This window comes from the organism of the source record quoted next, unplaced genomic scaffold (genome assembly GCF_019419815.1).
Source record: "Pyrus x bretschneideri cultivar Hongxiangsu unplaced genomic scaffold, Pyrus_bretschneideri_v1 Contig16, whole genome shotgun sequence".
Classification (NCBI taxonomy): Eukaryota; Viridiplantae; Streptophyta; class Magnoliopsida; order Rosales; family Rosaceae; genus Pyrus; species Pyrus x bretschneideri.
Window position 1 is genome coordinate 608,746 of NW_025999457.1, and position 27,472 is coordinate 636,217.

Consider the following 27,472-nt stretch of genomic DNA (forward strand, 5'->3'; position numbering starts at 1 on the left):
CGACACGACCTTCGGCGGCCTTGAGGCATTGATATTGTGCCCACCCCAAATACTTGGAATATTTGAATAAAAGTAACAAACTAAAATAAAGGCGAATGGCATTTTGCTGTCAAGGTTCTAGAACAAGTTGATCTGCGAAATAATAAAGGAAATAGAGAAATATAATAATCCTAGCAATTTAGTCATACGGGTTTTCTCTTTTATTTGTTTATCTTAACAAATTAAAAGATAATTAAAGGATAAAAATAAAGAACAAGACAAGTGCAGACGCGCTACCTTTGTATTATAACTACTTTGGTTGTTCCATGTGCATGTAATTGGAATATTGAAGAAAGTTCACATTTTACTGTAAAAGTAATTGACGATATGAAGAGTAATTCAATTTCTTATAAGTACATACAAAATTCCTTCTTTTTTTTTTTTTTGGATGTGAGATTCATCCTCATCAGTTAGGCCCTTGACAAAAAATGATAATAATTCTTGTGATATCAGTAAGCTCCTTATAATCTCTTTTATTCTCTATATTTCTATGCTTTATTTTGAACACTTGCAAAGTAGTCAAGCAACAACCACATACATTATTATTTTGTTCTCTGTGTCAATAATTAGTTAGTGTTTGGTCAGAGCAGGATGGAATCATCACTCAGTTTTCCATACATTATTTTTTCTTTTTTTATAATGTCAATCAAATTCCTCCTTCCATGCTTACAAGTGTGGCATGTTATGGCAAGAAAAATATGTGCCTCCCTACCTACCTCAAAACATAGATCATTATTTTCTTTCAAGTTACGTACAAAACATCTTCATGAACTTTTAAGCCAAGCTCAAACAATTTCCTTCGTTTATTTCCTAAGAAGAAGCCAACAATATCTTACATACTATAGGTTCAAATACTTGTGAAATCAACAACAGGAATACACATTCAGCAAGCACGATCTGTTATTGGTGCTCCGTTACTTGACATGACCATTATTCTCAACAGCGCCTTCATATATTTGAGAGTTTATCATCCGATATTAGATACTCTCAATCATAGTTAGTAAATTTGTGTATAATACACGTATTACACACATGTACATATTTTCTTAAAATACTTATGTTTTTCCGTGCACGTCTTAATGATTCGTTGAATTACACATTTTTTTTAACTCCAACATATGATATATGAATTGATTATACATGTATTTACGTACTTTTACATTTAATACACGTTATTTAGACATGTTTTTTTTTAAATAATACACATAAAATTCATATATTCCCTATGTATTTTTAACATATTATTAAAAATAATACTAATTTTTAAATTTCTTAAAAAATGGCTGGACTTTTTCAAGATATATTTTTAACAAAGTTGTCGAATAATACCCATATGTATTTATTACGTATTACTTCTTGTGTATTTTACCAACTATGATCTCAACACTATTAGCTACCAATTCACGAATTTTTTCTACAAATTTTCATCTTGTCCATTTTTGTATAGTAGTACTCATTAGTAAATAATTTTTTTTAAATCAAAACAACAATGTCGCTTCCACTCCAATATTACTATCATGAAAAAAGACATTATTGTGAGTATACATTGAAGAAAAAAAAATAAAGATACAATAAGTTAGAGGGAACATGAAGCCAAACCCTAAGAAGAAGTAGAAAACTATTGGAAACGAAAATCAATTAAGACAACTACTAAGAGAAACAAAAATTTGGAAGCGCCGAAAGATTATGAGCAAAAGGTGCACTTGCACACAACAAACAAGAATTCCACCAATGAACCCCAACATGATCAACACCATAGTTTGCCAAACAATCTACCACCTAATTTCCTATGCAATAAATGCAAGAAAACTGAATATGCATAGAAGATAGAATGGTACAACAATTTTCCAATCAATTGATAAACGCCAAGGCACCTGAGAAGATCCATTAAAAAGAAAATGTATTGTTAAAGAAGAATCACACTCAATCCAAAAAGAATGCCAACCCCTCTCCAAAGCCATATAAACATCATGAATAATAGCTTTAAGTTCTACCTCTGAGGCAGTAGTAATGCCAAAAGATCTTGCAAAGTATCCAAGACAATGACCCAAGTGGTCAAGGAAAAATACCACCAAAATCAGCCATGCCGGGAGAACCTCACCGCCAATGTTAACATTAACTTGAAAAACACAAGGAGAAAGTCAAAGAACCTTGTGAATTATGTGCGTCTTTAAAGGTCATCCATGCACTTGAAGCGCACTGAGAATGCAAAGCTCATCAACTGAGTATAACATAAAAAACCCATAGCCCAAGAATTTACCTCACAAACATGCAAGCAAATGCCACTAACCAACTGTAAACATTTTTCCTTCAAAGCGGAAAAATTTTAAGCTTGCCAAAGTGAGTAAAAATTTGTCTCAATCATACCCCCACCATAATAACTGATGTTGAGTACTGAAACCACGCCTAAAAGGATAACACAAAAAATAAAAAAAATATTGGAGAATAACGCAAAAACTTGAAATAAGGCTAACGCCTTACACCAAAATTGCTAAAGAAAATGAGCACTCGGAAAACAACTGATGAGTAGATTCAATAGCATTACAACACAAAGAGCACATCGATACAAAAGAGAACCCTCGGTGAAGCAAATTAGTAAAGGATAGTGCTTTTGTCTCCCCATGGGGGACTTGCTCGTCCCTCCACATATGATTAACAAACCTTTACCATCCGAACATCATAATCAGAACCATTCAATCTCTTTATCATCATCTAAAAATTGTATCTGCAACAAATAATCAATTTGGAGATCGTTTAGTCATCCACATGCATAAAACAAATGGACAATTCATCATGAAGTTGCTGCTTGGTACCAAAACCGTTGATTGATTTAATACACATGGATGACTAGACAATCTTCACCTTAAATGATTTTTTACAGATATAATCTTTAAATAATTATAAAAAGAGTGAATGGTTCCTTCTACGATATTTGAACGATAAATGTTCGGTAATCTTAAATCGAGGGACAAGTCCCCATAATAAGAGGACACAATCATATTCCATTAGTTAACTATAATTCATTACAAACCGTTGAAGCATATATATATATAATATAATATATATATATATATATTAATTCATTACAAACCGTTGAAGCCTAACTCATCCTTCCCACCGACCTTTTAATGAATTTTTTAATTACAAATTTGTCAATTTGTAAAATGATTAATAAGGACCTTAGTTACCCCATTTTGCATTACTTTTTCTTTATATATATAAAATAAAAAAGAAAAGTTTGGATATGATAACTCTCACGCTCTGTTTAGACGATTTGTCTCCTTTAAACCCTAACTCATCCTTCCCATTTCCTTTCATTCAGAGAAAGCAAAAAGAATGAACTTAGAAGATGATGTTTCTATGGAATAAGTAGATGATTATGTTTCCGTCGAAAAGGTAAAAGATAATTTTATGTAGGTCATCTTGATTTGTTGACATCGTATAATTGAAGCATAGCTCTGTGATTTTTTATCTCTAATTATATATATATATATTAAGGGTTATTTTAGGACTAATAGTGGGTGGGAAAATAACATTTTAATTTTTTAACATTTTATAGTGGATGTAAATATAACGTGGATGGGAAAATAAGACAACGGAATGAATCTAACTGCTATCATATATATAATGCAACACTCACCTCTCAGTAAGTAGACGTCGGAACATAAATCCAATTAAACAAAGGGGAATAAAAAATTAAAAAGAAAAAAAAATATATATATACACACACACACACCAGCTCTTCCAAAAACTGCAAGAATATACACAAGCAACGGCAAATTTTCTTTTGCAATATTCGACTATATCTCTAAAGCATATTTTTATTTGAGACGTAATTACACAAACACTTAATTAAACACTTAATTAAATATTAATCTCCAGTTTGTATTGTATCTAGAAGGCAGGCAAGGCAATCCATTCAATCCTTCCTCTTGTTCTTCTTGAGCAGGATGAACGACCAGCAGCCGCGACTCTTGCGTCTGCAATTATTCAAGCAGAAAAACACCATTAAGAAAAAAAACCAAATAAATTAAAGACAAAAAATTAGGATGAGTTGAATATTCTGTGGTGCGTAGGACTAAAGATTGAAAGTGATGTGTACATTTTGTCACCCATTCGATCATTCGAACGGCCCATTTATAAGTCATGGTGCTACTAAATATAAAAACATCTATATACATATATATGCCTAAAAATTGATATATAATGTTTCATATTATAAGAAAAACACTTCAAACTCCAAACTTTATAAAAGCAATTGGTATAATATAAAAGGAATTTCTTGCACTAAGGTGGCATATGAGTTTAATTCTAATACGTAGAAATCAAACCCTCTGAGTTTAATTCTTATAATCCTAGTTTTAAGAATCAATACAACAAGTTAACTTATATTTATTTTATTTATAAAACTTATAGTTGTTAGGGTGTCTGTACTAATTTAAAATTTTTGTAGGCCCTACCTTGAAATTTTTCATAAACGAAAAATATCTGACCATAGTTTTAAAATACTAGAATAATATAATGTTTTGTAAACGTCACAACAATTTTGTAATGGTGACAAATTCTAGAAGGCCCCTTCCCCAAACTTGCACAACTTGTGCACCAAACAATCCTTTATATATATCTTTCAATCTTAGTCGTGACATTTGGCAAATCAGCTTCTAGAATGTTAGTGAGATACATGCAACTCAACCACTCTCACACGTTTTATGGCTTTACTTTCTTGCTTTCCCCTTTCTCTCTTTCGTTAATGGAGACTTTGATATTTAGGAACTTCAGATAAACTTTCCGCTTCACCCAAAATTTCTAAATGTTGACTTAGAGGAATTCGGCACGCACTGCCCAAGAAACTCACTGTATAACGACTCGTACTAAAAATATCCCAATTTAAATAGGTTTTGGTTTTTAAGTTTTTAATACTTCTCTCATGAAATCAATAAACTCAAGACTCCCATGTTTCATCGAGAAAAATGACTTGCTTTGCAATTTTAACACAATCATGGAAATAAGGAAGATGAATTGAAGACAATACTGAAAATTAAAGAGAGCGGTTTTCAAAATAAAATATATAAATCAACTTTCCTTTACCGGACTAACTTGCTAAAAAGTGATACGAACTCCAATTTTAAAAATTCAAATTTAGATTAGATTAAATTAGAATATCGCTCGAATGAAAATGAAATTACGTGATAAAATTGATAACATACCTGCTGTTGCTTCTGCTGCTACAACTACTGCTGCTGCTACTGCTGCCGCTGCTTTTCATGCTCCCACTATTGATGCTAGAAACACCACTTTCACTCCTTTCTGATACAGAAACTCTCTTCATCTTCCACCATTCATTATCCACACCCACTCCCTTCACAGATCCATCTACCCCCTGAGGCTTTGGAGACACCTTCGCACTCGTATTATTGCTATTTGCACCCACTGCCAAACACTCACCCTTCTTCTTAATGCTCTTGTTGTTGTTCTTCTTACCCCCCAAAGAAATTGGCAAAACCATCTTCAAAAGAAACCCCCCACTATCTATACTCGCACTCCTCATCACCATTTTCTTTCTCGCACCATTGTTCTTCCTTTCGTTTACGCTTCCGTTTCCATTTCCCATCCTGATCATCAAATTCTCAGTACTTCTATTATCATCTTCTTCCTCTTGATCTCGATCTTCTTCTGCACCACCCATTGTCCTATACTTATGCTCGACGAGATCTTTCAGTGAAAGCTCATAGCACGGCTCGGGCATGTTCTTCACCATCTCCATCAGCTCCCTCTGTCCTCTGGCAATCGCTTGCGTTCTCGAAGTCGGGGAAAGACTCCGGTAGTTGTTCACGCGGTTCGTCGTCTTCCACAACGGCGGCGAGTCAGACTCATCATAGGGGGCAGCAGGAGTAGTATCGACGTTGATACGGGCGTTCATGCTGTTCCAACTCCTGTAGTTTGCATAATTTTGAGCAGTTTTCTGAGCCCGGGAAGCGTAATTTACGGCCTGCCAAGAATCGTAGGTTGTTGTGTCCCCTTTAATTTGGTCGTCGGCGCCGCTGTTGAAGAGGAAAGGGTGTTCATGTGTGTTTGTGTTGGGATCAAGCATGGTGTTTGTTTCCTGGGAAAATTTTGAGGGGAAATGGAAGGAAAGTGATGGAAGAAGAAAGAAAATGGGGATTGTGTGAAGGGTAGGGTTGTTGTAGTTAGTGTGCTTGAAGCAGGGATTGCCAGGTGGGTGGGTGCTGGGCGTTATCACCGACCCGTTTTTTCTTTTGGTGTATTTGTCATTTTCTTGGCACCAAAGTTTTTAATGGGGATATCAGGCAGGGGGTCAAGGGGTTCTAGATGGGGGCTGTGCTGGGTGGATGTGATTACCTTACTTGTCCTCTCTGTATTTTCTCTTTGTTTGTTCCTTTTTCTTTTGTCTTTTGAGGAGGAGCTAAGATGCTAACTTATTAGGCTTTTAATTCCTTTTTTCTCTGCTAGATTTGTAGGCTATTTATTTCAATAAAATATTGTACTTAAAAATAAATAAATAAATAAATCGGTTTGAGCAATACTTTATTTTTTATTTATTCGAGTTTAAGTCAAGTTCTTACAATATTTACATCTCCGTGACATAATTATTATTTCGATCGTCAAATGATGATTGTGTTAAATACGTAAATTCATATAAATTATATCTTACCGTTAGATAGTTATTGTATTAAATCATGTAAGTACTATAGTCAATCTTGAGAATTTGAAGAGTCTTCAAAACGTTTAATTCCAATCAGAATTACTTTTAAAATTCAAAAACCTAGAAAGAGGAAGAGTCACCAAGATAAGAGCTAGGTAAGTAGCCGTTGGAGCAGAAGTTTCCACCCTCCGCCTAATGAGCAAGTAACCTCCCTCCTCCCAGGTACGACGAGACTAGTCTGATCAAGAGATAGGAGATGATCATTTAGTTATAGCTCTTATTATCTTAGTTGCTTTTGAAAATGTGAAGGATTTTTCTTTTTATTATTATTATTTTTTAATGAATTTGGAGGATTTTATAGTGAAATTTAGACTTTAAGAAGTCAAGTCCCCCTCTGCTATATTTTGAGGGAGTCTATTCAAATCTGCATAGTCTATGAAAGTTCATTAAAACTCTCTCAAACCCCATGAAGGGTTGTTGTACTAACACCATACATGGTGTATTCAACAATATATGAGATACCGCTAAACAATTAGTCCATGAATTTATAACTTAAAATCCTTCAAACTTTAATTGAGTACACCTCAATTTATTTTATATTAGAATATCGCTCCAATCAAAATATATTCATTTTTTGAAGGGAACTTTAACGAAAAGTTCCTGTTTATTTTAACAAAAAATCACATTTTTACACTAAAAAGTCAATCATGGTACTATTATTCTTTATTTTGTCTTTATCGTTAAAACTCAAAGTTTTAAAGCCTTTTTCATTAGTTTTCTTTTTTTTAATGATACATTTAGAAGAAGAGGTTATGAATTTAAGCTAAGCTACACAATTAGAATGTCATAATAATTTAGTGTCGAACTTACCATCCACGAGAGTTTAACACAAAACTTAACATGTTTTTTTTTTTGAACAAGTAATATTATCTATACTAAGAGGGTGGAGGAGTGAACAAAGCATCACAACGGACGAGCCATAATAATGTGATTTAAATTCTTCTTTTGTAAGAATCAAATCTAAGACTTTTTACTTACAAGTAAATACTACTAAACCGTAATGGTAAGTAATTAAAAACTTCACACTTTAAGACAAGAGAAATAAGCTTGAATTGTAGTATTAAATGGTGGAGATAGCTGTTTAGATTTGGATGGACTGAAATGAGCCGCATGTCCCATTCCTTTGTCTTAATTTATTATTTCTTGACTTTTTGGTTTTGTGTTTTGCTACTATAAATGATATCCTGTAACGTCTATATATATCTTAAAGTGTAGTTTATTATAGCTTGATTAATCTAATCATACTTTAATTTTGTAGTTGCCTTTATAAAAAGAGAAAAAAGGAAAGAAATAAAGGGCAATATCGAACAGCAAAAGCTCCTTCTGCCTGCTTAGTGCTAGTAATTATGTTGTCTGATTAGACAAACTATTGGAGGAGGAGGTCTTTGCTTTAAGTTTCACCCTTCCTTTTAAGGCCTTACTCGTTTCTCCACTTTTAGCGACTAACTGCTAACCTGGCCCCACTTTCTTTAATATAATAATCTCCCCTTCCTGAATTGGCTCCAGAAAACATGAGAGCCAAATATTTTTTTTTATTATCTAAATTTTCTATTAATAGTATTTTCTTTTGTAAATTAAAAGAAAGCGACAAAATTATTTAGCTTCTTACTACAGAAAGAATGTTAAGTAATAATGTAATTTTATAAAATTAAATTTTGTTTTTTTTAATCTCATGTAGATGCGATTTTAGCATAGATTTAATATTAAAAGAATAAAACAAAAAATCATCTAAATATACCATTCTTATGTTGCAATTGAAGTAGACATTTACATCGATTAAAAAAAATCTTATTTTAAGGTGGATATTTACAATTTTACATCAATGATTTTTATTAATAAAATTATTAAAAAATAATGATGAAATCCACTTGCTCACGTTTTCGAGAAATTTTTTGAGGTACCGGATACCCCAGTTGAGTTGGTATTCCTAGCGAATAGAAGCTTGACATGTAATTATCCAAGTTTTTAATTAAGAAAATGTCAGACTAGCATTTTTTTTTTTTAATAACAAATTTTCTAATTTACCCCAAAGCCTAACAGAAATTGAGAATAATCACCCTCAGCACCACCCAACCCAGTGCCGGCAAGAACTCAGCCAAGACAATCACCCACCTCAATCGAAGCTGATAATTTTCACTGGAGAATGTTGAAGTTAATATTTTCACTGGAAACTGATCGACGACACTCCGACCTTCAAATTAGATGTCGCCGACCTCCGATCGAAGCATGAGGGTAGTCGCGGGCAACTTCTAGGATCTTTCTCCGGTGTAAGGGATGAGTAGAGTGAAAAATTGGAAGAGAAGGATATAGAAAGAGAAAGGGAGAGAGACAGAGAGAGAGAGAGAGAGTGACGGCGAGGGGAGACGGAGATGGGTGGGAGTGGGGTGAAGGTCGGAGACTCGGGACGACGATCTGGGTTCAACGGTTTTGTTTTAACTTTTTATGTTTTTTTTTATATAATTATTTTCTGAAAATGTTTTGTTAGGGACTAACTAGGAAGAGAGTAATTCAAGTGCCAACGTGTGCAATACAAAAAGAAGATAGCCAGGTGTCGGGTGTCTATTGGTGGGGAACACCAGCTGTATTGAGTACCCAGTACCCATAAAAATTTCTCCACGTTTTCAACCTCACCGCTTGGCCGAACCCCTTCGTCACTGCTAACTGGCCGAATAACTACCTGATGGTGCTCCAGCGGCCGGCAGTGGTTGTTTTGATCTGCCACCAACTCCAAGTTTGCAATTTCAATGGTTTATGCTTTCTAGCCGAACTTTGAATTTTCACTGGAATTATCTTCCGTTTGACTCAGATCAGTTGGAAGGATGAAGCGTACACAGGAGCTGAACATAGAAGGTTTAAGCAGCCAAAAAAATAAAAATAAAAAACCAGAAATTCGACCTAGGTTGATACTTAAACTTCACAGTATGTGTATACTAAATGCGGTATAATAAGATGATAATAATAGTATTTATTGAAAAATCTGTCTTCAAACTCCTATTCTCCGTTCTCTCTCTTCCTCTCACATTCTTATTTTAAAAATAAGAATAAAAAATATTCACAAAGACGAAGTGCGTAGACATTTGCTAATTTTATTTAATAAGGAAATTGAACTATTGACATTGGCTTGAGGTAAAATTCTCTTTACAACTCAAATTATAAATTATTAGTAAATGCCCCAACATAAAGTGTATGTGAAATTTTTTATTTTTGTTTTTAAAATTGAAGGAGGGAGGAAGAGAGTGAGAAAGGTGGGAGTGGGCCCTGAGAGAGGTTTATTTTGTATTTTTGTTATGATAAAAGGCTAAATAGTTGTTTACTATTTTTTAGTTGATAAAGATGATTATATTAATATGTAATTTATATTAGTATGAATTTAGTTTGTTTTTATTCGTGCAATATTTTAATCTAAAATTCAAGAAATTTTAGGGTTTTAGGAATTTTATCTAATATATAATCATCCAAGATATTTCATCAAGCAGTCTTACTTCCATTTTTCTTGAAAAGGGCGATTTTTAAGTTTTTACTTTATATAAGCGGTATTATTTGCAATGCCTTTTAGAACTTGGACTTGATGAAGGCTTATTATTTGCAACGCCTTTTAGAACTTGGGCTTGATCTCAGTTTCATTTCTGGTATAATTTTACACCCAAATTCGGAGGGCATTTAGTTCACACCACACTAGTTTGACAAGCTCGTACTTCTTTTTTTTTTTTTTTTTTTTTTCTTGGTTGGAATAACAACATGGTAATTCTATGCTTACATGGAATTTATTCCCAACAAATTCAATTCAATTTTTGAATTGAATTTGACAAATTTGAAATTAAAATCGCACTAAACTAGACAAAATGGTCTAATTCGACCAGTTTTCGAGCCCAACTCTAATTTGAATCAATAACATCATATGAAACAATGTGTGTCATTTGATAACTATTTTAATTTTTTAGCTTCGAAACAATTAAAAACAAACTGAATATCAAACTCCCTAAAAAAATTCTCCAATTGGAGGTTTATTTTACCTTTCTTTGAGTTCTTATTTTAAAGGCATAGAATTTGTATTAAATTATTCATGGGCGGCAATTCCAAACGGCAATTGCAACAACATATGCATGGGCGGCAATTCTCTGTTAAACCTTCTTCTCTGCGACAAAGGTCATCTGACAAAACCCTCAAATCCCGCCACCGCCAAAGCCGTTACCACCACCATTCTCAACCACCTCGACTCCGGCCGTCTCCGAAAAGCCGTCTCAATCCTCTTTTATGCCCCATTCCCCTTCCATTTTTCTTTATACGCTCGACTCTTCCAGCTCTGTTCCTCCACTGGCAGCCGCGCCATTGTCGAGGCTCGCAAGGTCGAGTCCCATTTGTTTACTTTCTCCCCCACCCCGCCGGTGTTTCTAGTGAACCGTGCCATTGAGGCCTTCGCGAAATGCGGGTCTCTGGGGGATGCGAGGGAGCTGTTCGAGGAAATGCCTCAGAGAGACGGGGGGTCTTGGAATGCTCTGATAACGGCTTGCTCACAAAGTGGATCTCCTGAGGAAGCCTTTCGCTTGTTTGTGAAAACGAGTAGGTCAGGTTTTTTGCCGAATGAGATTACGTTTGCTAGTGTTCTTGGCTCCTGTGCTGCTGTTTTGGCGCTTTCGCTTTCGAGGCAGGTTCATGGGCTAATTGTCAAGTATGGTTTTGGCGGGAATGTGGTTATAGGGAGTTCACTTGTTGACATATACGGGAAATGCGTGATTATGGATGATGCCCGTAAAATATTTGACGAGATTAAGAACCCGAATGCCATTTCATGGAACATAATCGTGAGGCGGTATCTGGAGATGGGTGAAGGAGAGGAGGCAATAGTTATGTTTTTCCATATGTTTAAGGCAGCTGTAAGGCCACTTAAGTTTACCTTTTCTAATGCTCTTGTTGCTTGTTCGAGTATTTCTGCACTTGATGAGGGGATACAGATTCATGGAGTTGCAATTAAAATGGGGTTTGATGACGATGAGATTGTTTCAAGCTCCCTTATCGATATGTATGCCAAGTGTGGGGATTTAGAGAGTGCCAGTGCAATTTTTGACCAGCCCAATTCAAAAGATGTGATTTCTTGGACTTCAATTGTTTCTGGGTATGCAATGAGTGGACAGACATGGAAGGCCAGAGAGCTCTTCGATGAGATGCCCGAACGCAATGTAATATCTTGGAATGCAATGCTGGCCGGGTATACTCGTTACTTCCAGTGGGAAGAGGCAGTGGATTTTATATTTTTGATGCGGAACACAACCAATAATATAGATCAAGTCACTCTTGGGTTGATCCTCAAGGTGTGTGCTGGCCTTTCAGATGTGGAATTGGGGAAACAGGTGCATGGATTCATATACCGGCACGGTTTCTCTTCCAGTATATTTGTTGGCAATGGCCTTCTTCACATGTATAGTAAATGTGGGAAAATGAGAAGTGCCAAAACTGTCTGGTTTCACCAAATTAGTCACTGGCGGGATAAAGTTTCTTCAAATGCTTTGTTGAGTAGCTATGCTCGTCGTGGCCGGAGTGAACTAGCTATGACAATTTTCTGCGAGATGCAATGGTAGGAAACACCGGATTAGTTTACGTTTTCAGTTCTCCATGCAGCTTGCGCAAATATTTTTGCTCTTGAGCAAGGCAAACAAATACACGGTTTCATGATCAGAAATGGTTACACAAGGGATACACCCTTTCTCCTCTTTTTTTCCTGTACGCTTCGCTTCTGATAGCGTTGCATTAACCGACCTATCTTGTAACTTATTACTTAACTGATGCAGAAACAGGCAAACAAAAATAGTGAAGGCTTTGCTAGCAGCCATACTCAATTAAATTTCGTGCATTGAATTACTGTTTTATTGATTTGTTAAAAGTATTTTACGAAGAACATTCGTAAGAATCTAAAGCATAAACAGCATGCATTTTCGAGTACGGTTGAGGGTCTAACTTCTAAGGGTTGTATGGTGTTAATTCTGGTTCTAGCGTTCAAAGAGGTCCTAATTTTGAAATCCCCCTCTGACTGATCAAAATAAAAATCAACCAAACATAGATTATAAGCCCTAACCCTAACCTTGGTAAGATCTTACAAGATTAAAGGCATAACTTGTAAGCAGCCAGACATGGCGGTAGCCACATTGTTTACGACGGATGTTCTCTCTCTATGCACCGAGCTCGAATTTCCCAATCTCCCTTTCTGCAATTTAGTCTAGTTTTAAAGCCGGATGAAACACTTAACAAAAACTGGATTCTACTGAGGAAACTTCCACATATTATGAGTCCATTGCCCACCACACATTTCTTTTCAAGTTTAAATGAGGTGTAATTGACTGTATCTCAATTGAGTTAACCATCTACAGCTTCTCTTTTCTTCCAAGCTTGTCTACCGCTTTCCCTTCCTATTCTCTCCAGATTCCACGTTACAGCAGTTCTACTTTGGCATCCTGTTTGATTCGGAGGGTCAAAAGTACGAGGTCGCCTCATGTAATACTAAAACTGCATGGGAAGAAGATTAGTTTATTATCAATGTGCGGTGATATTCATATGATTACGAAAAAAAAACAGCTTAGTTAAATCTCATTATAAAGAACAAACTCTTTTGGTCTCTCAAGTACCTCTCTGTTCAAAGTTTTAAAAGACGCTAGTCAGGTGAGAGTCAAAGGTCTATTGCCTAGATGGGCCTAGGTGGATTTTCTAATTTTAATTAAATTTATTATATAACATATAAATAAATGTCTACTTATATTCAACTATATAGATTGCAAAATAGAATTACATGTTATTTATAAAGTACTATAACATATTGAAACCATGTGAAATACGCATATAATGAGTGTTTATCCAAGTATTCAACAAGTCTTTTACAATTTATTGAAAACATAAAATGCAAAATGGAAGTTATCCATTTTTCTATTTTTTGTCTGAATGAGAGTCGCGACCTAGGCGGACTAAGTAGGCGTTCTTCTTATTTTTAAACACCTAGAGATTAATCGTGGCGCTAGCCAGCCGCCTAGTGCCTAGGCGGGGATTTTTAGAACAGCGCATCTATTAAATCTTGTATATTATTTTGTTTTATTTATCCAATCCAACAATTATAAAAAGAGTGTGTGAACAAAAAAACAGTACGTAAAAATCACTTTTTTTAAGAGTATTTGCCTATCATCACTAGCATAAAAAAATTATAACTAAAGGACCCGTCTTTGGATCCAATTTCACAAGGATAATGCTATATACATATTTATTTTTACCTCTCACACACTTCTTTAATTTTTTAACGTGGGATCAAATGATTTAAAAAAATTAATGACAAAAGATTAACCAGAATGGTGCGCCAATAGCACTATCAATCACAAAACTAACGGCAGCCAGGAACGCTGTCCTCTGCTTGCGCGGGAGGCAAAACTTGCTTAAAATTGTTAATGCTTTTCACATTTAAGGCGTTGTCGATTGGTTCTTTACCGATCGGTAGCTACGTAGATGGAAAAAGAAGAAGCAGATCCAGCAGCAAAATCACCCGCAAGATGGTACGGTATCACTGCTTAAACCCTGCATTGCCCAAAAGCAACCATCTCTGTATCCATACAAGCACTGAGTTTGCATGCACTCGTACTTTAAGCAGCTTCATGGATTTCATAAGACCTCTCTCTCCTATTATTCTCGTCTAATAGATCACTGTTTGTCACTAAAGTCTGTAAATTTTGTGAAAATTATACACGCCCAGTTGATCAAAGTAGGGTTTAACAGCCATACTTTTCTGGGTAATCGTTGTCTCGATGTTTACTTTCGATTTGGTGACACCCTGCACGATGCATTGAAAGTGTATGATGAAATTACCGAGAAGAATCTCGTTTCGTGGAACATTTGCTTAAAGGGGCTCAGTCGATTTGGGGAGATTCAAAAAGCCCGCCATATGCTTGCTGAAATGCCTGAAAGAGATGTAGTTAGTTGGAACTCGATGATTTCGGGTTATGTTTCCTGTGGGTTTATGGATAATGCATTGGAGATTTTCTCACAAATGCAAATCGCTGGCGTGAGACCTAGTGAGTACACATTCTCAATTATGATGACGCTTGTGACGTCTGCTTGTTATGGTAAGCAAATTCATGGTGATATGATTAGGAGCGGTATGAATTTGTCAAATGTGGTTCTTGGGAATTCTTTAATTGACATGTATGGAAAGCTTGGTTGTGTGGATTATGCTTTTGGCGTGTTTTTCACTATGGAGGAGGTGGATGTTATCTCGTGGAACTCTTTGATTTCAGGTTGTCATAGATCAGGGTATGAGGAATTGGCACTAGATCAGTTCTTTTGGATGAGAGCCACCGAGTATGCACCTGATGAGTTTACAATATCAACTGTGATCAATGTTTGCTGTAACTTGCTTGATTTGGAAAAGGGTAAGCAAACATTTGCCTTCTGCTTCAAGGTGGGATTTTTTTCTAATAGCATTGTATCAAGTGCTGCTATTGACCTGCTTTCGAAATGCAACAGATTAGAGGATGCAATCCGGCTCTTTGAAGAACTAGATTGGTGGGATTCAGCTGTTTGTAATTCCATGATTTCAAGCTATGCACAGCATGGCTGTGGGGAGGATGTTGTGCAACTGTTTGTGTTGACCTTGAGGGAGAACCTAAGGCCAACTGAGTTTACACTCAGCAGCATGCTAAGCTCTGTGTCCATTTTTCTTCCAGCAGAGCCGGGTAGCCAAATTCATTCTTTGGTTGTTAAGTTAGGTTTTGAGTCAGATGTAATTGTTGCTAGTTCACTTGTTGATTTGTACAGTAAAGCTGGATTGGTAAATTATGCCATGAAAATATTTTCAAATATGGGCGTGAAAGATTTGATAACTTGGAACACCATAATTATGGGTTTGGCTCACAATGGTAAAGTGTTCGAGACCCTGAGCATTTTCAAGGAATTGGTTAGCAAAGGTGCTGCACCAGATAATTTAACACTAGCTGGAGTTTTATTGGCTTGCAACTTTGGGGGTTTTATTGAAGAGGGGATGACCATATTTTTAACAATGGAGAAGGAATATGGAATCGTACCTGGGGAAGAGCACTATGCTCCCATAGTAGACTTGTTGTGTCGAGCTGGTAAACTCAGAGAAGCAATGGATGTACTAGCAGCAATGCCTTATGAACATGGTTCTGTGGTATGGGAATCGATTCTTCGTGCTTGTGTGATTCACGGAGACTTTAAACTCACGGAAAGAGTTGCAAAAAGGATGATGAAGTTGGTGCCACATTCATCTCTACCTTATTTGGTACTAGCTAGGGCATATGAAATGAGAGGAAAATGGGAAAGCATGATTTGGGTCAGGAAAGCCATGATACTTAACGGGGTGAAGAATGTTGTAGGATGCTGTTGGATTGGGATTCAGAACCATGTATATACCTTTAACGCAAAAGAATTACAGCCTCCAAGAGGCAAAGACATTTATTTGATATTGAGATTACTGTCATCGGAAATGGAGGCTGAAGATTACACTGACAATCTAACAAAAGTAGCGCTGAGACGATAAAAAGTGAAGACAAGCAACAGAGTAAGAGTTCATCTCCTATTATTGATCCATATAGTTAGGGATATAGTCTGTCCAATTTCATTTAACCATAGTATATCAATTATTTGTAGAACACGAAAATTTGATTTGAATCTCTTTGTACTGCTAGAATTGTGCTAATTTGTGGCTGAATCAATATGCTAACAAAATGTCCAGGTGTCAGATGTAATTGTTTTTGTAGTGAAATTGCTAGGCTGACGCCTAATGAATTGCCTGTACCATGCTGCAACTCTGTTTACCGTTGTTGAAACTTGAAATAGCAATGCAGTCCATTTGAAAATAAATAGTTTTTAGATGTTCCAGAGCTCCTAGTTTCAGATAGGACTAGCGACAGTGGCTTATGCGCCTAAATATGGGTTTGTCAGCCCGGATGCAAGTTACAACTAAATGCCACAGGTGCGTGTGGGCAGAAGTTGTTAGCGTTACTCTTTAGATGATTGACAGCTGAAGGCCAAAAAGCCGAAACATGCCCATTTGAAATAGAAAGATGCTTTGGTTTGTCGCCAGTTTTTTTCTGGTTATTGCCTTAAGCATGAAGGATGCCTGCCTCTGATGAAGGCTTTATGCTCAGCAGCAGAACGTGAAGATTTTGCTACTTGGAACTGCATGTGATAGCCTTGGCCTGGACTAATTGTAGTAGAGATTGGCTTGGATAGGCTTGGCTTGAAATTAGTTCTGTCCTACGTTTGGTGTGTCGTATGGAAAAGGGACAGGATAATGCTGCCATCCTCAACCAGGCTGCCCCCTCCAACCTCACTACCAGTACCAGCCATGACCCCAAACCCCCCTCCCTATACAGGCATCCCCTCCCGCACCCAACCCTACCTTCCCCTCTTCCCTCGAAATATGTGACCGGTCGAAGGCGAGTGATACTGTAGCGAGTTGAGCAGGGATGAGCTCCAAAGTTCGTGGTGTTTTCTAATTTTGTGTCTTATTTCAGGTTAAGACATATGAGACCCTTGATACCCATATCGTTTTTCAGTTTTCAAGTTTTCAATTTTTGTTTTGATTTTTTTTTTTTAAACAGAAAATCCGTTTGGTAATTATTTTCAGTTTTCAAAAAAAATAAAAATTGAAAACCAAACACTAAACTGCTATTTGTTTTTAGTTTTCAGTTGCAAATCTGTTTGGTAACTATTTTCAGTTTTCAAAATGAGAATTGAATACTGAAAGCAAGACTAGTTTTCACCTTTTTATTTTAAAAAAACCTGAAAATAGTTACCGAAAGTGAAAACAAAAACTGAAAAATTGAAAACAAATTTTTTTTATCAAACAGCCTCTAAAAATCGAAAATGAAACCGAAATAGTTATCATACAGTCCCTTATCTAGGATAATGCTAGGGAGATCAAATTTGCAAACAAAATTTTGTAAGTTTTGTTATCCCCAGCATTACCCCCTTATTTAATGCTAACTAATCTAGTTCTTACACCTAGTTTGGCCTAACATTTTTTTTTTTTTTTTAATGCTAACTAATTTTGTCCTTGCACCTAGTTTAAATTGCGATTCAATAATTTGATTCCAGTCCAAGTTTGTTTAAGTTAAACAAGGAGCCATTAAAAAATAGAATTCTTAAAGAATCATCAAAGTATGAAACCATTTTGATGCTCAAGTCTCCATCAGGCACATCGATGAAATCAAATATGGATATCAATTTTTTAATTTAAAAACGTAATCAGTGATCCGGATTAGTTCATTTTCTGCACCTGTTGGCATAGCTTGATCTACTTTGGTTTCCAACGAGAGAGGAGATAATAAACGGACAATTCCTTATGTGTACAAGTTATTCATCTTTGAATAAACAAAATTGTTCATTCTCTTTATTATTGTTCAAATTTATTTATTTTGAATAAATCTTTCTAAAGGTAATTTTATTTGACGATAAAAAGAATGAATGGTTTGTATGATGACGTTTGAACTGGCAAAGTGAACCAAATGTTGTAACTGAATTTAATTTACTAGTAACGATCAAGAACGTACACATGTTGAAAGAAAACTTAGAATTGCAACCACATTAGGAATAAAGTACAATTACTTAGTCTTTGAGGACCCACTGTTCAACCAACATGAAATATAATATTGCTAGTCGTAGTGCTATCCTCTGATGATCTTGTAATGGTCGAATAAAAACTTGGGTATTAGTCACCTCCAATAAGCATTGAGCTTCTTCCTAATAGTCATTTGCCATGCAAATGAAACACAAAAGCCACCCCCTCAACTTTAAATAACAATTGGTGCTTTAAGATCCAAATATGAGCAGTAAGTCATAGTCGGTACAAGAGCTCTTCTTGATAAAGTAAAAGAGCAACCACAACCATAAAAACCATTATCAAATAGAGCGAAACAACTAAAGGCTCACAAAGGCAATCATACCTTGGCACATGGATTACTTAAAAAATCATTTTTTTTAAATAGTTTAAAATGCGGCTGAGACCGGGGTGGTGGGTTGTGGCGGATTCATGGGTGCCGGTTGGTGAAGAGGTGGCTGGTTCCAAGTCAACGTACTAACATTTTTACTATCGGCGTGGGATAATTTTGAATATATATATATAAGGACCACATTTATAAAACTCTTAAGAGAATGAATCATTCTAAATAATATATTGTACGAAAACAATGCGTTCATAAAAAACTAAAAGGAAAATGAAGTGGACATTGAGAGGAGACCCAAATATTGTTGGTGTTTTTCTTGCATGCATGCATGCAGCAACAACGTATGCATGCCCCTTAGACGGCGGGACATGACTCAACGACACAAAGATGAGTCCCCATACCTTGCGGGGCGACCAATGATCTAGCAGTCCAAACACTAGCCCTTGAAAAGCATAATCCAACACGGTGCCAGTCTGCCAGAGTTTATCCATTGGCTCCATTGAAGACGACGGTAACTTCCCCGTCATGGCAGAAGAATATCCATGGAATTTATTCCTGCTCCCCACTGTGAAAGCTTAAAAATACAAAGTAAAAAATGGAAGAAAACTTTGCCAGAACTCCGAATTCCAAGCTTGCCATTGGCCAACCAATCAAAATCCCTTTTGGGGTTTATTTGTATACCGATTTCCAACTGCTATATCATTCCACAATTTCCTTTAAATAGCATCTTCAATTTTCACCACCATAACATTCAAAACAAAGCTTCAAATTGGTGTCGTGTGTGTAATATTCTGTAAATGGCGAGCCCTCTGACGCCATCCCACGTTGTCATCGCCTATGACGCCACCAAGGACCGCGGCGTGCATGAGCTTACGCTCGCAGTTGACGGTCTCCTGAAGAGGGGTGACGTTTTGCATTCAGGGGATACCATCATTGTGCTTGGAGTTTTGCACAGGGTCGTCCACCCCAGTAAGTGTTTGACGATTTGCCTCGCTGAACTGCACCTTTTTTATTGCTTTTTATTCTTGTTTTTTCCTATAATGGCCTCAAATATTTAATGGGGTTTTTAAGAAACTTCTCTTGTCACTGCCTAATTACTTATAAATTCATATCATTAGTTGGATCGGATGGTTAATAAGATGCAAACAATTAAGGGTTTGCGTTATGAATCTATATTTGAATCTTACCTACCGGAAGATCGTTGCATTGCCATCATTGATCCTACTTGCACATTGAAATCTTATCTATCTAATTATGGTTCATTTCTGCAAAATGCATCCGTGCCCGTAAATATTCAGCAACTTATGCTATCAGTAAAATGATCTGAAGATATGAGTACTGCAGTTATATGAAAATGAAGTGTGCTACTTTCTGAAATGTTGTTTCCTTGCTTCTTATATCTTTGTTGGGGCAGTGGGATTTCCCACAAAACCATGCACAGATTTTTTGGAAACCAGCATTCGTGCAGTGGAGGAAGAAGTTACAAAGAAAGTTGACATGTATGTTAGCATGCTTCTTGAAAGCGCGAGAAAGTGTGAAGATCAAGGGGTACAAATTCTCTGAAGCTAAGCTTTACTATTTTAAGTGATTGTTAATTTGTGCTTTCATTATGTTCCTGCCCTTAAGAGAGTGTTGGCTTTCTCTCAACCAGATAGTCTTAACTCAAGACATCTTTTTTCCGAGATTGCAGAAAGTTCAATTTTCTTATAATGAATTCATGATATTAGCAAATCTTGCTATATGATGATATATCTAACAATATGAGCTGAATGTTGTGTCACAATTTGAGAACTTGGGGTATGTTAGTGTACATTTTGTACTGCTTGGAACATTACATTTCACATGGTGACTATGGATGTGCCTGTTCTTTTTTGTAGTTACAATGAACATCACCTGAACAATAAGACATGATTGCTGCTTCTGTTTTTGCTGTAATCAGGTCAGCATTGAAGTCAAAGTTACTGCTGGTTTTCCCATTAAGCAGGTTATTTTGCAAGAGATTATGGCCTGCAATGCAGCTTGGGTTATACTTGATAGGTAGTTCCTTACCTCTGCTTGTGTATATTAGACTTCACTTGAGTTACAGTTGATATCAGATCTGTTTGTGCTGTTTCATGACTTACGAAAACTATTCCTATGTAAATGATTTCCTCTCACCCATAACTTCTATTCTTCACCCTTTTAGACGATTAAGGAAGTGAATGACATATTATATTCATGCATAAGGTATGGTGGGTCTTACATATGAATGGAAAAGGGATCCGTGCTTCAATGATGCTGCAATATTTTAATGTGATTGCTAAGTGAAAGATCACTGTAATCTGGCCCTATCCTATAAAGATCACCATTCTTTGCCTTTTTTGTAGGGCGTTGAGAAAGTACTCCATTTTGGTGCTTAACTGCAAATGGTCATTATACCTTTAACAGGATTTTTTTTAATCATGTAAATAATATTTTCTTTTGTATGTGTTTTCAACTCAAAAGTTAAAACCTTGAATTGAATCAAAACTGGCATATTGGAGAAATATTCTTCCACAATTTTATTTGTTAGATATCCTTGGATCTTCATTTGAATCAATATTGATGCAGTGAAAACAAATGACCATTCCAATTTTTCAAAGAAAGCTCCAATTTGTCTTTGCACTTTCAGTTTTCCTTTCGATATATTTTTTTATATATTACCACTGTGTACGCTTGTGAGCATGCCTCTGTCAAATTCTCTTTTTTTGTTTCGAATTAGCTTCAATTGTAACTTGCAGAGCTTAACACAGGCACCTTAGACGGGATTTGAGGTTCTACCTTAAGAAGATACCATGCAAGGTTGCAGTAATTCAAGATAGTTTGGCTGTGGATGTTGTAAGACCTCATACAACGGATGACACTGATACCATAGAACACAAATTGTTTTTTTCATTGTCCAAGCCTGTTCCACTATCCAATTATCAATCTAACAGAATCAATGAACAGCCACTCATTGATTCACCTGAAAGTTCTGATATTCAGAAAACCTATTTAACTTCACCTACAGTTACTTCACCTACAGTTAAGTTACGAGACTATGGTTCTTTGTTGAATCTGGGGTCTTCCCCTGTGCAAGAAAATTCAGGTCAGAAACTTGTTATATTCCTTTCTACAACTTTATTTACAAATTTAAGATATAAATTGTTCTTTCTGCAGTAAGGGTTTCATACAGTTGTAATATCCATGTATAAAATCTTAGCCATAACTTTTGGTAGAGAGTTTCATCAAATGAACAAACCTCAAATGAGAAAATTTTTGTATGCTCTATTATCTATCTCTAGATTTAAAAATAGTAACATTATCAGTCTGTATCCTTTGTTTGTCTTTGTTGAATATTAAGGCATACGTGTCTCATTATTTCGAGTTCGGACTTTGTAAGTAGCACAGCAAGAAATCTTGCTTAGTTTCTCCAATATTTGGATTTAACATTTTTTGTAAGTTTCTTGTCAAAATGATCAAGACTGATAATATGTCACATTTGAAGAAGAATAAGGTTATTATTTCATTGCTTGAATGACATAGATTCATTCGGTTTCTAGAACAAACAGGTCTTTCTAACCATCTACATCATTCAGTTTGAAATCACAAATAGATGAAAGCCTTACATCAAACATACGCGTAGTCCACTGAAAGCATGACAGGAACATGGTTCTGTTTATAACAAAGAAGTTCTCGATGCCTTCTTTCATGTTCATCTTAGCTTGAAATAACTCATTGCGTCAGGTGTTTGTAGTGACAAAGTATGACTTTAGCAATGACCAGGGTTATAGCACTCACTACTGTATAGATTAACACTATATTTTCTGTTTTCCAGGTGTAAAAACCAAAGCAGACGATAAACACTTCATAGTTCCTCAAAAAATCCAGAAGCAAAATAACGACTCCTTCCGAGGAAGATGCTCAGATGCCCCAATTCTGTGTTCCATATGTGGAACAAGGACTGAAATGTATGTCAAGAATTCTATGACATTCAGCTACTCAGAGATACAGCTTGCAACAAATGATTTTTCCAAGGAAAATTTATTAGGAGAAGGTGGATATGGTCATGTGTATAAAGGTGAGCTTAAGGACGGACAGCAAATTGCAGCAAAGGTGCGGAAAGAAGCAAGTACACAAGGATTTACAGAATTTCACTCTGAGGTCTATGTCTTGAGCTTTGCACGCCATAAGAACATTGTCATGCTGTTGGGTTATTGTTGCAAGGAGAACCTAAATATATTGGTTTATGAATATATTTGCCACAAGTCTCTTGAATGGCACTTATTTGGTAAACTTCTGTTAAAATTTTCCCCAGTATATTTCGTTTTTCATTATTGTTAGTTCTTATGTTGATACTATATGAACATGATTAGTGCATCTTCCTTTGTTAATCCTTACTGGCTATATTTGTAGATGAAAAGGCAGCAGTTCTTGAGTGGTACCAAAGACAGGAAATCGCCATTGGAACTGCGAAGGGATTGCGTTTCCTCCACGAAGAATGTCGTGGAAGTCCTATAATTCATCGAGACACGCGACCAAGCAATATACTGCTAACACATGATTACGTTCCAATGGTAAAGTAATATGCCATGTTCTTTATGTTTGTCTCTTTATGACGTCCTTTGAAGAAATGCATAGTATTATTTCCCATTTAAATTTCTGTTTTATCAATGTGCTCAAGATTTGGTTAGCGGGTAATGACGTTAATAAATCAAAGTTCCTTTAAGAATCTGGTTGGGTAGTCTTGGTGCCCTCCAGACTTGTGTAAAAATCTAGAGCCATCTGCATAGTCCTATGCTAATGAGCTGCAAGTAAAACTTCTAGGAATTATGTATTTTTGTATTTCTTTCTAGCTCGCAGCTCTTTGAACTCGAAAAAAAGTCACCTTTCAGTCCTCCCTAGTGTAAAAAATATACAGGGGAGGTGTGCATGATGACCTTTTTAGAGTGCTAACAATTCCCGTCTTTCTATGTGCGAAAATATACATTGTGATGCATGAAACATTTCTCTTGTTTCAAATGGAGTATTGATATATTTAAAAGAATATTTTAGGAACTAGATACCTCTGACCCAGAATAATGAGGACTTGTAGATTACATATTATTAGTTCTCTTCTCTTTTCTTTTCCCTTTTTTCGCTTCTTTTTGTTTTGTTATTTACACAACACCTCCAATCTAAGTTCGCCCACATTTCTATCTACACCCCATCCAAACATTTAAATTTTAATTCATTCTAAGAACACCAACTTTTTTTTTCCTTAAAAAACTACCCTTAAACACCAATAAATTCTATCTGCATGCTTTAAACTAGTGTTTTGAAATTTTGAATCCAGAAAAATAATTTCAATAGCAATTACTTATTATTTTGTGCGTGGTTAATCTGGAAACAATACAACAACTGAATAATGAAAATACTTGGCACAGATTGCACCCGCAATTTTGAGTTTTCGACACCCAAATAGATAGTTCGTTTTCACAGCATAACGGTTTTGAAAGTCTGAGGTTTGTTTATTACCTATACATTTGTTCTTCAAAACTAATTTTTGCTTCCTAGGGGTTGTTAGGTGTTTGATCTTCTGTCAATAAAATCCTTTTTCTTCTTGACAGTAATCCTAATTCCTTTTTTGAATTATTTGGGCTGTTTCTTTGCATATGACGATGTTTGCCAACAATCAACAAGAAGTGGCATTCGATGAAATGAAGCCAATGCAGCTGTAAAGATTAGGGTGTTTCGAGAACAATAATATAGTATTCTTTTGTTGGGGGAGAAAGATGAACCATATATATTTTTTTGGTTCTTAGTAAAGCTTAGGATTTCTGTGGGTGTTGATAGAAATGCTGTCCTCAAGTTTTGCATTTTCGGCTTCTACTTTCGTTTGACTTTGGAGTATAATCTTTCTTTTTGATCTCTGAAATTAATAGGCTTTGATTGCAAAATCTGAGTAGTTATTATCAAGGACTCTGAATAATATAAAAACTATTCTAGCTAAAATGGTTTGATTTTCTGCACAGTTAGGTGATTTTGGCTTAGCCAAATGGAAGACGGCGAGTGATGACACTGACCAGACAAGGATACTTGGCACACTAGGGTGAGGACTTCTATACGCTTTTTTCTACATTTGATTTTCACGTCCTACATTCTCCGGTCTTGGTAACTTTCACTATACTTGTGCAAGTAAATTTTTGGTCCTTGTAGCTACCTTGCTCCAGAGTACGCAGAGAACGGCATTGTTTCTGTACGGACAGATGTATATGCCTTTGGCATGGTTCTGTTACAACTCGTAACGGGCCGCAAGATTGTTGATTCAAACGGAGAAGGGCAAGCTCAATCCCTACGGGAGTGGGTATGTTGGGCTTCAAGATGTGTTTTGACATCTTATTTATACTGGCAAAAGGGCAAAAAGAAAAACCATTTTTTTACCAATCTCAGAAAACAGCTGTGCTTAATTCTCTGGGTTCCAATCTAACTAGTCTATATCTGCTAAATGTAGGCAGAACCAATAATCCAGAGGCTGGCACTACATGAACTCATTGATCGTCGTCTAGGAGATTCATATGACACATATGAAGTGTACCTTATGGCTAAAACCGCATTCTTATGTGTACAAAGAAATCCTGAAATGCGTCCATCAATGCGAGAGGTAATCAAAATTTTACCCTCTGGGTTCTTGTGGTTTTGTGGGAACTGTTAGTATAAGAAGTTGGTGCAAGATCAACTCATATACTCTAACCTGGTATGACAACAATGTGACCGCCTTTCTCAAGAAACAAAAAATGCAACTGCTCATGAAACACACATAAATATATGTTGTTGTGTTGGTAGTTAGAAATACCGCTGTGTAAACAGAGATCCTTGTATATCCAACTACAAATGTCTCTATGCTGCATTTCCATACGAACTTAACAGATTTTCTTCCAACAGGTTGTCCGCGTTCTTGAAGGTGAAAATGACAATTACCACCACCTAGCAGAGCACTTTGCACCTCAATATCTCACAAAGTGAAGGATCCAGTGGCACAGTTTATTTTCATCTCGAAGTGGTATTGCTGTTTATATTGTTATATCCACTGTTTCTATCTTGTCATGTACAAATATGTGTCGTATTTCATGGCAGTGAGACGACGTGCAATCTAACGAATGTTTCATTTTGTTCTGTTCCAGTTCGCAGTAGCTTCTTGAAGGGAAAAATTACCGTTTTCTGCATCCCAGGATAGCAATTCTACCTCGATGAAGACAATGGCACACTATACTTTTGATTGACGGCTGAGGTTATCGTATTTTTTTCCTGTTTTTCTTGAAGGTGGTTCTAGCTTCTCTGGTTTTGCATGGTTTCGATCAAGGGAGGCATTAATTATAAGGCTTTGAAAACTTGAACGTACGTATAGTGAAGTTTGGCTTAGGCAAACAATAAGTTTGTCTATTGATGCCTTAAAAATAAGATCCTTTTAATCTAATAAATGGATCATCAGTATTACTCTCCACTAGTTTTGTAAAAACAACTACGTATATGTAATCTGAATTTCTATGTCCCAGACTTTGTGATTACTGCGTACTTGCATTATGTTGGATTTATCACAAAGGATTGCACCTTCGTAGGAAGGTTTAGCTCTTAAATGAAATTTAATCGTCAACGATTAAGGATATGTAATTGGCACTACAAAATAATAATTTTGCATGTTATATATAGAAAACATTGAAGGAAGAAGTGAATGATGGCATTTGTGGAGTACCAAATGAGGGGATGATTCAAAATTAGTACAATAATTTAGGGGAAGAGGAGTTTCAAACCTGAGACACTAGCATGATAGAAACCACTGTACTCTTGATTAACTCTGACAATAAAAGTTAATTACTAATGAATATTTATGTGACATGCAAATTTTCTTTAGCCATTTTTTTATTTGGTTGTTTTTGTCGACAGTCTAAACTCCAAGGAGAAAATGGTGGTGAATTGGTACATAAATATTTGTTGATGTCTCATGTCTATGAGAATGCATTTTCTCTGTGATCTTACAAATTTTGACAAATATCACCAAACCATAGTATTAAATAACAAAATTCATTATATATTAGTAACTAGAAAAACATCCGTCGTTAAAATAGAAACGTTTACATCAAATGCTATCGTATTACACAATCAATCCGTTCACATATGATCTCATTTATGAAGGCCTCCAACTCGAACTACAAATGAAGCAACTAGATGAACTGCTCTATTACATTCACGGGAGCAAATAAGAAACCTACTCACACACAGTTTTGCTTGGTCTTATAAGATGTGGCTGGTAAATTTTCTTTCCCCATATTTTGGCTTTAGAAACAGTATCTACAAGCGTATGACTCGTGGGGACAACATTATATGGATTGATGTGATAATTTGTGAGCAGCGTAGATTACCGTTGTTAGTTGCTGTGCATGCAGTCCACCAACTTTGGAGAATGTGTGGTCGTTTCAGGTGGGCAAACCACCAAATTTGGAGAATGTGTAGTCGTTTCAGCCTTTCAGGTGGACAACCATGCGTGGATAGTGACGTCAGTACAATACTAACTGCGACACGTGTCCTCTCATGAGAAGACGGTTTCTAATTTGTTGTATTGGTTGGAACAAGAAATAGTGTTCGCCATAAACCTGTATGTGTCACGTGTGTGAGGTATAATATATCATTAGAGTTATCCGTACTTCCATAGGAAAGAACAAGAGAGATAGATTTTTATAAATATACTTCTTATAACTAGAAATTAAGTTTTGACAGATTTAAAGATAAAGTTATCATG

At 35.9% G+C, this 27,472-nt stretch overlaps 4 protein-coding genes across 6 annotated transcripts; 3 read left to right on the top strand and 1 right to left on the bottom strand.

Annotated features, from left to right (window-relative positions):
* Window positions 1-3,801: 3,801 nt before the first annotated feature.
* On the bottom strand, window positions 3,802-6,415 carry LOC103951109. The gene is made up of 2 exons (XM_009362392.3): window positions 5,247-6,415; window positions 3,802-4,019 (listed from the first exon to the last, which is right to left on the bottom strand). The coding sequence occupies exons 1-2, from the start codon at window positions 6,128-6,130 to the stop codon at window positions 3,959-3,961; spliced, it is 945 nt and encodes a 314-aa protein (XP_009360667.2). The 5' UTR covers window positions 6,131-6,415; the 3' UTR covers window positions 3,802-3,958.
* Window positions 6,416-9,132: 2,717 nt separating this feature from the next.
* Window positions 9,133-12,641, top strand: LOC103934829 (pentatricopeptide repeat-containing protein At3g26540-like). Its single transcript, XM_018644400.2, has 2 exons — window positions 9,133-9,187; window positions 10,802-12,641. Exons 1-2 carry the CDS (start codon window positions 9,133-9,135, stop codon window positions 12,337-12,339), a joined length of 1,593 nt encoding a protein of 530 aa, XP_018499916.2. The 3' UTR covers window positions 12,340-12,641.
* A 1,441-nt stretch (window positions 12,642-14,082) lies between these two features.
* LOC103951110 (pentatricopeptide repeat-containing protein At1g43980, mitochondrial) lies at window positions 14,083-16,420 on the top strand. 2 transcript variants are annotated; one of them, XM_048580760.1, is made up of 2 exons: window positions 14,083-14,856; window positions 15,028-16,420. In XM_048580760.1, the coding sequence occupies exons 1-2, from the start codon at window positions 14,364-14,366 to the stop codon at window positions 16,287-16,289; spliced, it is 1,755 nt and encodes a 584-aa protein (XP_048436717.1). In that variant the 5' UTR covers window positions 14,083-14,363; the 3' UTR covers window positions 16,290-16,420. The 2 variants fall into 2 exon arrangements, with proteins under 2 accessions (XP_048436717.1, XP_009360668.2); XM_009362393.3 differs by having other exon boundaries at window positions 14,083-16,420.
* A 2,516-nt stretch (window positions 16,421-18,936) lies between these two features.
* On the top strand, window positions 18,937-26,326 carry LOC103934819 (probable serine/threonine-protein kinase PBL6). Of its 2 annotated transcripts, none has more exons than XM_048580886.1 (11): window positions 18,937-19,668; window positions 20,114-20,247; window positions 20,639-20,736; window positions 21,471-21,805; window positions 22,535-22,987; window positions 23,113-23,273; window positions 24,711-24,787; window positions 24,895-25,042; window positions 25,190-25,339; window positions 25,621-25,738; window positions 25,867-26,326. In XM_048580886.1, the coding sequence occupies exons 1-10, from the start codon at window positions 19,497-19,499 to the stop codon at window positions 25,699-25,701; spliced, it is 1,809 nt and encodes a 602-aa protein (XP_048436843.1). In that variant the 5' UTR covers window positions 18,937-19,496; the 3' UTR covers window positions 25,702-25,738; window positions 25,867-26,326. The 2 variants fall into 2 exon arrangements, with proteins under 2 accessions (XP_048436843.1, XP_009342852.2); XM_009344577.3 differs by having other exon boundaries at window positions 25,860-26,324.
* Window positions 26,327-27,472: the final 1,146 nt, after the last annotated feature.